Source organism: Typopeltis vanoorti, chromosome 25, assembly GCF_054136105.1.
Source record: "Typopeltis vanoorti isolate ZY-2024b chromosome 25, IOZ_Tvanoo_1.0, whole genome shotgun sequence".
NCBI classification, from domain to species: domain Eukaryota; kingdom Metazoa; phylum Arthropoda; class Arachnida; order Uropygi; family Thelyphonidae; genus Typopeltis; species Typopeltis vanoorti.
In genome coordinates, this window is record NC_143573.1 from 6,115,783 (window position 1) to 6,128,702 (window position 12,920).

The 12,920-nt window shown below is 37.6% G+C and overlaps 1 protein-coding gene across 1 annotated transcript in view; it reads right to left on the reverse strand.

Annotated features, from left to right (window-relative positions):
- LOC150092507 (putative vesicular glutamate transporter eat-4) overlaps positions 1–8,638 on the reverse strand; it is a 65,326-nt gene extending 56,688 nt beyond the window's left edge. Inside the window, exon 1 of the mRNA XM_090414488.1 lies at positions 8,544–8,638. Coding sequence (XP_090270614.1) covers positions 8,544–8,557 — 14 coding nt within the window. The 5' untranslated portion in view covers positions 8,558–8,638. The remainder of the gene's footprint in view (positions 1–8,543) is intronic.
- Positions 8,639–12,920: the final 4,282 nt, after the last annotated feature.

The following is a 12,920-nucleotide window of genomic DNA, read 5'->3' on the forward strand; positions in this document are numbered from 1 at the left end:
TCGTGGGAGACCATATTATGGCCAAACTGAGAAGGCCATCCTCCTACGGCTAGAGGGGCACCAGAGAGACATTTCATATAATAGAGTCAGAGCAAGCGCACTCTCAAGTCACGTCTTATTTTCAGTGCGCACAAACGATGAAGTCCGCCAACACGGAGTAGATTGGAATGCAACATTAAACGTTTATATTTGTCACGATGAAGAGGAACGGCGCATAGTTGAATCGAAAGAAATTGCCCTAGACTCGTCTCATATCAACAGCAATATTAGTTATAGTCTACCTGACTCGCACAGCACAGTTCTCCCATTGGATACTGGCGTACATGTGATTGCAAAAGCTCGCATTGGCACAACAATACAACTACAGAACGGACTATAACGACAATTCAAACTTAACTTCAGTTAACAAGTCTGTGATTATAATGTATTATATGATTATAATATATATATATATATATATATAATAAAACCTGTGATGAATTCATCCCTAAAAACACACGTATAACCACAGTGATTATTAGTTTTAATACGTGAATATTTCATCTCAAGTATCTCGGGACATAATCAGAACAGTAATTCAAACAATACTTAGAATAAAATCCAGTTAGGAGTGATGATTATAATGGAATCTCAATAAGCGTGCAGTAACGTGTTATAGCAGTAAATTTAAAAAACATATATAAAGAGACTATTTTACACAATTTTGGATAAAAATTTCCCAAACTTTAGGAATAGTAAGAATGTCGTTGCGGTTTAAATTTGCGGTTTAAATTTTTAAATTTAATAGGGCTTCAGAACTTTCTTTGTATAAACGTTCATATTTATATAAAGATCTATGTAAAGCATTTTCCCAATGGATCCTATTGCTTGGATTTTCAACTCCGTGTTGGGAGAGAATTTCTGGGGCTTGAAAAGACAAATGTGATCTTGATGTTCCGAGATGCGTTTCTGAACAGACCTACCTGTCTGTTCAAAGTAAGACAAACTGCAGCAGCATGGGATCTCATAAGCGCCAGGTAACATCAGAGGTAAGAGTTTGTCCTTAGGAGAAGGCAGCAAGTTATAGATTTGGTTAATGGGTTTGTAAGTAGCGGCAAAATTGTATTCCTTCATGATTTTTGAAAGACGTTCGGAGATGCCTTTGACATAAGGTATGGGAATCCTATGGACTTCTTCCTGTCTGGTTTGATGTGTAGGAAGGTGACTGATGATATTTTGAGTTGTTTTAAGATTATATCCATTTAGTATGGCTGTATTTTTGAATATTTCTAGTTCTCGGTTTAGAGATTCTTCAGAGGAGCAGAATTTGTGTGGTCTGGTAACTAGTGATTTAATGATGACAAATTTCTGAGATGGATGATGAGCGGAAGAATTTTGAATGTAGCGACCTGAAAATGTAGGCTTGCGATAGACAGATGTGGCGATGGAACCGTCTTCTTTTCTTTGAATGTGTAAATCCAGAAAGGAAATACCCTGTGAAATACATGAATTGCACTTGTCTTCTAGAAACAAGTGCAATTCATGTTCGGAATGATCCCAGGTTGCAAAACCGTCGTCAATATATCGCAACCAAATTTTTGGTTTAGGTTCAAAAGTGAAAATCGTTTCTTCCAGGTGTTCTAGAAACAGGTTTGCTAAGTTTGGTGATAAAGGAGACCCCATTGCTGTTCCTTCTTCTTGCTTGTAAATTTTACCTTTCCAAGTGATGTAATAACAAATTTGAATAATTCAACTCTATCAGACGGAAATTTTCGAGTTAATAATTCTACTGTTTCTTTATGGGGAATGTTAGTGAAGAGGGAGACAATGTCGAAGCTGATTAACAAGTCAGTTTTTAACAGTTGAATGCCTTTTAGTTTTGTGTGAAACTCTGTGGAAGTTTGATTGAAGAGGTTGAGTGGCCTATGTGAGGACGGAGAAGGTTAGAAGAATCTTGTAAGTCTGGCTGCCAATAGAATCTACGACGGGTCTGAGTGGAACATTAACCTTGTGAAGCTTATAAAAACCATAAATTCTAGGAGGTCTAGCATGGTATATCTTGAATGTTTTAGTTATTTCTTCATTTAAGGAGGATTCATCAAGTAACTTATTTAATTTCCTGAGTTGACGTTTTGTAGGACCATAATCCAGTTTGGCGTAAGTATTACGATCTCGGAGTAATAAATTCATTTTTCGGTCATACGAATTGGAATCAAGAACCACAGTGGTATTTCCTTTGTCAGATCTGGTAATGATTATGTTTTTATTACGTTTTAAGGAGGTAAGAGCTTTCAATTCTGATGGTGGGATATTTAAGTCCGAAGGTTTGGCGTCATATATTATTTTTGCTACCTCGAAACGAAGTCTGTTGGCTTCAATACTTGACAGATGGCCGACATATCTCTCTCTGTTGTGCATGAAATCTAGATATGGGAAACATTTAGGTGAAACTGCAAATTTATTACCTCTTGCTAGAAAATTTAATTCGTCTGTTGTTAGTGTACGGTTAGATAAGTAGATGACCCACTTTTCATTCGGTAATTTGTTAGTGATCTGCTTAGAACGATTTAGTAAGTTAAGGCATTTATTATGTAGATTAATATTTCTTTTATCAAAAGCTTTTATCCTCGAATTGTTTGAGACATTTACAAATCAATTGTAGCAGATCTTGATTTCTTGTATTTGATAATTCTGCTTCTAGTTCAGTAATGTTTAAATTATTTGTTGCCAGTTCATGCTTAGAAACTCGTAACTGATTAAGTAGTAAGGAAAGCCTTGCTTTCTGATAGATTTCATGGGCACCTGGAGATTGATGACTTCTTTTAGTTTTGCAAAAGTTGGAATGGGTTTATCGCGCTGCAATTTTTTAACGGATAGTCAACTTATCTAACCGTCCACTAACAACTGACGAATTAAATGTTCTAGCAAGAGGTCATAAATTTGCAATTTCACCTAAATGTTTCCCATATTTAGATTTCATACATAACATAAAGAGAAATATCGGTCATCTTTCAAGTATTGAAGCCAACAGACTTCGTTTCGAAATAGTCAAAATCCATCGGACTGAAATATCCCACCATCAGAATTGAAAGCTCTTACCGTCTTAAAACGTAATAAAAACATAATCATTACGAGATCTGACAAAGGAAATACAACTTCATAAAACCAATTCATATGAGCGAAAAATGAATTTATTACTCCGAGATCGTAATACTTACGCCAAACTGGATTAGGATCCTAGAAAACGTCTACTCGGGAAATTAAATAAGTTACTTGATGAATCCTCCTTAGATGAAGAAACAACTAAAAAATTCAAGATATACCATGCCAGACCTCCTAGAATTTATGGTTTACCTAAGCTTCACAAGGTTAATGTTCCACTCAGACCCGTCGTAGATTCTATTGGCAGCCCGACTTAAAAGTTATCAAGATTCTTATCTAACCTTCTCTGTCTTCACATAGGCAACTCAGCCTCTTCAATCAAACATTCCACAGAGTTTCACGCAAAAATAAAAGACATTCAACTGTTAAAAACTGACTTTGACTTGTTAATTAGCTTCGACATTGTCTCCCTCTTCATTAACATTCCCCATAAAGAAACAGTAGAATTATTAACTCGAAAATTTCCGTCTGATAGAGTTGAATTATTCAAATTTGTTATTACGTCTGGTTACTTCACCTGGAAAGGTCAAACTTACAAACAAGGAGAAGGAACAGAAATGGGATCTCTTTTATCACCAAACTTAGCAAACCTGTTTCTAGAACACCTGGAAGAAACGATTTTCACTTTTGAACCCAAACCAAAAATTTGGTTGCGATATGCCGACGACGTTTTTGCAATCTGGGATCATCCCGAACATGAATTACACCTATTTCTAGACAAAATGAACCTTCTTCACCCTCGGATCAACTTTACGCTAGAAAAAGATTCTCCAGGGTATTTCCTTTCTGGATTTACACATTAAAAGAAAAGAAGACGGTTCCATCGCCACATCTGTCTATCGCAAGCCTACATTTTCAGGTCGCTACATTCACAATTCTTCCGCTCATCATCCATCTCAGAAATTGGGCATCATTAAATCACTAGTTACCAGAGCACACAAATTCTGCTCCTCTGAAGAATCTCTAAACCGAGAACTAGAAATATTCAAAAATACAGCCATACTATAATGGATATAATCTTAAAACAACTCAAAAAATCATCAGTCACCTTCCTACACATCAAACCAGACAGGAAGAAGTCCATACGATTCCCATACCTTATGTCAAAGGCATCTCCGCACGTCTTTCAAAAATCATGAAGAAATACAATTTTTCCACTACTTACAAACCTATTAACCAAATCTATAACTTGCTGCCTTCTCCTAAGGACAAACTCTCACCTCTGATGTTACCTGACGTTTATGAGATCCCATTCTCCTGCAATTTGTCTTACTTTGGACAGACTGGTGGATCTGTTCAGAAACGCATCTCGGAACATCAAAACCACATTCGTCTTTTCAAGGTGCAGAAATCTGGTCTCTCTCAACACGGAGTTGAAAACCCAAACCCTAGGATCCACTGGGAGAAGTCGAAACTTTTAGACAGATCTCTATTTAAACATGAACGTCTATATAAAGAAAGTTCTGAAGCCCTACTACACAGACCAAACCTAAACCGCAACGACGTTCTTACTGTTCCTAAAGTATGGGAAATTGTTATCCAAAATTGTGTAAAATAGTCTCTTTATATATGTTTTTTTTTATTTTGTTTTTTAAATTTACTTCTATAACACGTTACTGCACGCGTATTTGAGATTCCCTTGTAATCATGGCCCCTAACTGTATTTTATTCTAAGTATTGTTTGAATTACTGTACTGAAGATGTCCCAAGATACTTGGGATGAAATATTTACGTATTAAAACTAATGACTGTTGTTATACGTGTGTTTGTAGTTTATATATTTATTTATTTATTCGAATGGGGTTTCCTCCCTTTCCCCCCGTCCCTATTGGGGTGATTTGAGCCCCCTCATGGGGATTAAGTATTTATGGCTGTAGATCTGTGTGTGTTCACGGGGCCGGTTTGCCTGCTTGCGGGATGAAAAACGTCAGATTAACTGGCCTAAAGAACCCTACTTTCCCCTGTCCAAGACCGGCTAACTTGGCTATGGCTGATCCTCAAATTCCTCACGTCTTCAACGGGAATCGAACCTGGGACGCTCCTTTCCCAGTCATATGGTTGCGAAGCGCACCGCCACGAGGCTAACCGCGCGGACAGTGTTTTTAGGGACGTTATTATAATAGCACAGTGTTTTATGGTTTTTCATGTTTCTTAATTTGGTTTAAGTGTTACCACACCTGAAGAAGTCATTTTTGACGAAACACGTTGTGTGCTCCATTAAATTAACTTGTTATTTATTTTCTCGGCTTCAATCAGTCGAAAAAAAGATGAACATATCCAATCACCGAGTCGATATAACTACTGATTATACATGTGTGTGTGTGTGTGTGTGTGTGTGTACTGTGAATGAGTATATTGTGATATACACATATCGTCCACTGAATTAGAAATTTTACGCAGATGTACCGTAAACCTCACTTACACAGCCTACTTGCAAAATAATTGGTCACGTGTGTCACCACGTGTTCCAGCCACCTGTTTAAGAATGCCGCTGGTCACCGATAGTTAATAGTGTAATTCACAACGGGAAAAACGAAGGATCTCTCAGAATTCGCAAAAGGGCTTATTGTAGGTGCCCTTCTAGCAACAGAAACGATTTTGAAAACAGCACAGCTGACTGGTTTCCCGAAAGTGAGATACCCCGGGTGTTTAATCAGTGGTAAAATAACCCTCATTGCTTGTCTAAGAGACATAACTGTGGTTTTATTTTATTTTTTATTGCTTTGTTTTTTGTGGTGAAATCGAAATTTCTGGCAAGAAAAGTCTATGAGGTCGGTATGCTGATTCCCAAATATGCAAACTCAGGTTTCTCACTGGAGGTTGGGTTTGTTAGCATTCCTCTTGATGCTGTGTTAGGAAGGCAAGTGTGTGTGTGTGGGGGGGGGGGGTCAACAACTCAAGTAAGTGGACACTAAGCGCGGTATAATAATCACACCGAGTTGGAGTCGGTATTTCAGCAAAATAGTACTTACTAAGGTTATACTAAGGACAGTCCTATAAATGAAGATATCTTATCATTGTGAGAGGTGGGAGGAGCAGAGGAATTTCTCTAAGATTGTGCAATCTAACACTTAAGTCTTAATCGGCCAAACGATAGCGTAATCAACAGCAGTTTGAGGAGAAGAACATCGGAAGGCGCAATAAAAATGGCTCGCATGAGATCGACTTCAGACTTAGCAGTGCTCATGATAAGAAAACGAAAAAGATAAAAATTACAAGCACATAAACGGGACACTAGACAGTAGCTGGGAGAAAAAAATGTTGGCTCCGAAGCATCTAAAATGAAATGAATCTCAATAGATGGTGAGGACAGCAGGCATGTTTTAATGGAATTATCCTGCCATGTTTAAACAGGACTGATTATTGTCGGTGGCGGTTTGTTTTCTTGGTTACACTTTAGACGATGTGATGCACATGGAACAAATCTTCACACTCAGCGGGAGCACTGTCCACCACTGCTTCCAAATACACTGGTGAGAAGCAACGTAAAACATAAGATCGTTTGGGATGGTTCCAGAAGCACGTGAGTGTCTTTCCGAATGTTCATTATCATCGTTACTGGATTTCAACAGGAACGAGCATGCGCATAATGCGATGAGATGAGGCAGCGCAAATTCGTCGCACTTCAAATCCAAACCAATGCGGACATTCAACGCTGTGTGGACAAGATTCCCTGCAGCACACTTTCTATATCTCGTGGATGCATATCGCGCTTATCGATCGCACTTTTTCGCATTTAGGACGTCTTCACATTGTGGAAATTAAATTTCGAAACTGAAGTAATGCATCTTCAAGTACCGAAGAAACTTTGATTCGCTGCTAATCAAATAATGTGGAATTTCAAAACATGCAAAAAAGGTCGGCGATTCATTGCCAAGCTTGTACACGTTTCATGAATCATTTCATGTAAGACGCCATTTAGGACTTTATCGGGTCTCATACATTATTGTGACCCTATCTGTTCTAACGTACGCTTTGTTTGTTCATGAAGCTATCTTCGCTTTGATCAAAGTTCAGAAGTCACTTTTCCCAATAGCGTGAGGTGAGATATGTGCACTAAACGTTAAATGAGTCTTATTTTCTGTTTAATAATTTGCTCTTCTGTAACTCGATTATATGTTAGTAATTGACTAAGCAACATTGCATCCCTTCATCTGCAAAAGGAAGACTTTTTTCAATCAATTTCGATTCGATTCCCGACTACAGAAACGTTTTAGGTTTTAATTCAGTCAGTCAGAAATTTTACTTCCTCTGCATCAAGCTCCATTTCAACACACACACACACACACACACACACACACACACACACACACACACACACACACACACACACACACACACTACTATTTAGGATTCTCCTTTTGTTTGGCACTCGACAGACCTCACTCAGCTCTAAAGGGCAGAGGGAGTCAGGAAGGGCTGTCGATTTACAAAATAGTTAGCGTTAAAAGAGGGCTTTCGACTCACCTTTCTTGTCGAATATAAAAAAGAGATGGTGGCCTTATTTATTTATTTACGGTATTTATTTTCTGATTGCTAGAAACGAACAACCACTTGTATGTGTTTATGTAGCTGCCACCCAAAAAAGATTTTTCTGTAAACCTTAATGCATTCGCTACCATTGGAGAGGTTAGGAATTTTTTCTCCACGTTTTATTAATTTTGTTTACATTTTCCATAGTCCGAAGCCAAGCAGTGAACTTTTTCAAGCCACTTCACGCCTCCAATAAGCAGAGAAGTGGACTCACCCCGTGTAATAAAATTCATCTCCCAACTTAATTAACCGTTGGCGAAGAAATTTACATCTTATTTGATGTCTATGAATGTTCTTCAGAGATTCCCTTCCCACAGTCCCTCGAATATATCTTCGCTATCAATTGCACTCTCCAAAATATCGTCTTATCCGGGAATATGTTCCTCCGAAGCTCAGTTGGCTTAAACGAGCCCTTTTGTTCGAAAGACGGGTTCAATTCCCGTCTGTGAAGGGAATTGAACCCGTCTTGACTAGCTATTTTCAATCACATGATGAGTTCGCCGGTCTCATACGGATGTGGAGGATTTTCCTCCCAGAAACTCGAGTGTTTCTTCCCTGAAAACGGACAAACCGGCCAGGAGAACACACTTAACCTTCATTATTACTAACAGCTTCGCACTGATTTTACAACGTGATGCCGTACTGTCCGTATGGGGTTCATGACCTTTGTCATGAACACCATACGAACAGTACGGCATGCGATTATTAATCAATCCCTAACATTACTCGCATTATCCTTTCATACACAACTCGAAACATACTTGAGGCGTATACCGAATCAAGAAGGCCATGAAAATGTAATAAATGACAACCCCTCAATCGTCAAAAAGAAAGCTCAGTAATAAGCGGGATTAAAATGCAGTACTTACATCATGCTTTCCATGATGATCTCAAGCCAAACTGTTCGACGTATCAAATCACCGCTAACAACTGGCACCAAATGCGAGTGTGAAGGTTGCAGATAATTCAAGAAAGAGAAGTTGTTTGCGTTTGCTGGGAGTTGTATAAAGTTACCGCCCATTTTAGTTTAATTCTGATAAGGAAAGCCCGATTGCAACATGATTGACATCCCTTTGTAATGCAATTCCGAGGATAATAAATCACAATTGCTACAGATTAGCACATAGGAAAGTATTATACACTTCCTTCCCTTGTGTAATATCAACCCATCCTGCTTCTTTTCATTCCATTTGTCTTACAAAATCAGGTCAGGTGAGTGCGACTATTGCTCTTCTCAAAGCCCCCTTTCTAGTTTGAAGAGATTCAATTTTTCCTTTTCTTCTGTTTCAGTCGTCTGCCGGGATGTTTTCCGAAGATATTCCCAAATTTCTGTGGTCAGAGGTGAAAAAGAAAACTTAAATGCACGGGAGATATTTCTTACTATTTACGTTAATCTAAGCACAGCTTCCTGCCTTAGCATGACGCGACCAGAAATAAGCAACATGTCTAATGGCAATATTGTCATTGGGTAGGCGTGGGTTTTTTTTTTATTTATTTATTTTGAGCTCATGCACGAGACGTTGGTTGGTCAACTTAGGCTAACTAGGTTAGCCCGTGCTTCGGAATGGTACACGTTACAACACGTTAGTTATCTACACAAGAATAAAACTTTGTGATACTCGTCATCCTCTTTTGCTGAACGTTAGCTGGGACGAATGCTTGCTGCAAATCTCTGAGTTATTTTTGTTTGTAGTTAAGGCCGAAGCAAGTAAGGCTGTGAAGCCACTACGCAATATAATGGACATAAAGTGCGCGCTTCCTACATGCCGAATGGTCTGTTCGAGATGAAAAACTCGGTTTTCGGAAGGAAGATCATTCTTCCACTTTTGAGATTATCTTACTCACCTTCAACTGAAAAGTCAGGTTAAAAGTTTCGCGTCGTACATTAGATTTGAACCCAACTCTTTCCAACCAAAATGCACAGTCGATACCGAGGAAGCTACGGAGGTGCTGGCAAATCTCTGAGTATTAACATTGCTTATTCTACTTTCAAAAAGTGAAGTCAATGATATAGAAACTTCTGCAACACTTCCCATAATGTTCCCTCTTGTTCGTTGTCGCATTCTTCATTTTAAAGGGGGTTTGAGTGCGTTGGAATTGTGAAAGAATCTCCGACGTTGAGCATCCATGTATGTTAACTATACACACATCCCAGTGCCAGTTAGCCTGCATAAAGAGATGAAAAACAAGAATTTCCGAAAGGGGACCCTATGGCTTCCATATAGGACTAGCTTACTAACATTTCAAAACAATCGCAAAACTCCTTTCGTATTAGATAACATTCTAATCCGGATCAGGCTAACCGAAAGTCAAATATCTAACTGCGCCCATAACTGCGCTACGCAGGCGTGAAACACTTCAGAAACCTGTGAGAGATTCTGTTGCAATGCACCGGGTATAAAGGAGGAAAGGAATGAGAAGATAAACTGCTTCTACTGCTTTTAACTGATAATTCATGTTCATACAATCTTAGAAGAAAATGGAGGAGAGATGGGGTGGGAACTCATCAAAACAGAGCAGTGAAGAAACCTGTGAGGGCTAGAGTAAAGGTGAGTGGAGTGAGTTAGTGTCATAAATGATTCAGCTGCGCTCATCTGGGTAGCATCGATAAGACACCTAAAAGGTATACCTTGGCGCTATTAGAAAATGTGCCTAGTAAAGGCACATTTCTAATACTCTACGTTAATATACAGAAAGCAGTAGTGATTTATGAAAATGCCTTCCTTATCTAATAATTTCACAAAGAATATTTCCCTGCATTATAAACGAAATATGTCAGCTGTATTATTATTATTATTATTAGATACATGTCACAGTCGGAGTATACAAGTAAAACACGATGTACCTCAAGGTGCCATATTATCACCCACTCTATTCAACATATACATTAACGATGTTCATAACATATCCTTAAGAAGTCAAATATTTCAATACGCAGATGACACTGCACTACTAGCAATCCACACAGACATTAGCACAGCTCTCTGCAAAGCACAACAAGACCTAAACGAAATCACAACATACTTCCACCAAAACGCAATTCTAATCAACGGCACCAAAACACAGATGTTGATAATACACAACCCAAGAATCATACATCTCGCATCACTATCGATACATTGTCACACATACCGCTGCATTAACAACAAAAATACCTGCCAATGTTCAGAAATCAAACCTGTAACACCCGCAAAATACCTCGGTCTCTATATAGATTCCCACCCTAAATGGAAAAAACATATAGAATACCTACATACCAAAGTCGGGATCATCGCAGCAAAACTCTTCCAAGAAAAAGACATTATTCCATTCAACATAAAAAAACTCCTATATCACGGTATCTGCGAATCCCTACTCAGATACGGAATAACAGTCTATACAAATACATCAAACAGCCACCTAACAAAATTAGAAACACTACACAGGAAAATCGTGTCAACAGTGATTGGACACCTTACACACAACAACCAATATCCGACAAGCACATGGCGATACACAGAATTCTGAGCATTAAACACCTGAAACACTACATGACATTAACAAGGAATTACTTCAACCTCACCTATCGAAACAACAGAGACACATATCGTATAACACGACCTACAACAACTCTCTACATCCCCACACCCTTCATCAACTCATACGGTCCTTTTGTGAGATCACATCAGATACCCACGCAACTCAACAACCTACCAAGAAAGTTAAAACACGTAGATAACTACAGAACATTAAAACACGAACTCTGGAAAATATACCAACAAAGTTAAGAAACCATTAACACTAATATACACACATCACAAATCCCTAGCATCCAATGCCAACATCCCATACATAAACAGTAGCAACAACACAAATAGTGAAGTCTAAATCCCACTCTCTTCATAAAAGCTAACCTAAGCTTCGAAGTAGGTGGGATTAACTTCCCTCACTCATCTGCAAGTAATCCTTATAAACAAATGCAGAAATTTGTATCTATAATCACTCTTTCTCAAACTTATAAAAAAAAATCTGCATATTGTACTGAATCTTTTTAATGTACAGAAAATATGTCGCATGTATATATACGTAAATACTATGTATGATAAATCTTCTCAGTGTGAAAAAAAATACTACTATTATTATTATTATTAACATTGTTATATTAGTCATTCATTATACAGAAAATTCTGTACAATCTTCATTGTTAATATTCGAAGAACATGTGTTGTAAATAACATAATAGAGGCAAAAATTGAAACTTTTAATTGAAATCCAATGTAGAAAATTAATCATATATGCAGCACTTAGTGCTGAATTTTGTAAACATTATAAGTTAGAATGTCACTCAAGATGAACATTGTATATGTGTAAATATTTTAGAAATCAATAAAATTATATATTATATTAAAAAAAAATTATTCACATAACTGATACACAGTCAAAACAAGATATAATTTAAACAACAATTTGACTAGTGATACAGAAAAATTCAGATTCTACCCAAGAATCTAAGAATTGTCCGTCAGTAGCGTCGTAAAATATGGACTGTTCCAAGTAATGCTACTTTTTGTAGTTCATATGGGGTCACCTCGTTGATGTTTAATTGCTGTAAATAGTTGGATAGCTTCTTTGAAGTTGCACCAAGTACACCGATAATTATTGCAATGACTTTGGTGTGTTTAAGCCACAATCGGCCAACTTCGATTGCCAGATCCCGATATTTAGTAAATTTTTCCAGTTCTTTGCTGTTGATGTTGTTATCACTGCGTACTGCACTGCGATATCAATAATCCAAACCTGTCGATGTTCGATAATTGTGATGTCAGGTCTGTTGTGTTTCAAATGCCGATCAGTTTTTATTCGAAAGTTCCAGAGAATGTTTGGTGTTTCGTTTTCCAATACGGTCTCTATTTTATGCTGCCACCAGTTATCAGAAGTAGGAAAGTCATATTTTTTGCATACATTTTGCTATTTTTGCTATTTATTTTGCTATTTTGCTATTTTTGCATACATTTTGCTATTTTTGCATACATTTTGCTATTTTTGCTATTTATTTTGCTATTTTGCTATTTTTGCATACATTTTGCCTATTTTGCTGCAGGCTCTGATTAGATGTTCTTCAGTCTCATCTTTCTGATCGCATAATCTGCATTTGCTGTTGTTATTGATGTTAAAAAGTTTTGCTTTCATCGCATTAGTTTGTAATGCCTGTTTTTGAGATGCTAAAATAAATCCTTCTGTTTATTTTTTAATGTATCCGTGTTCAC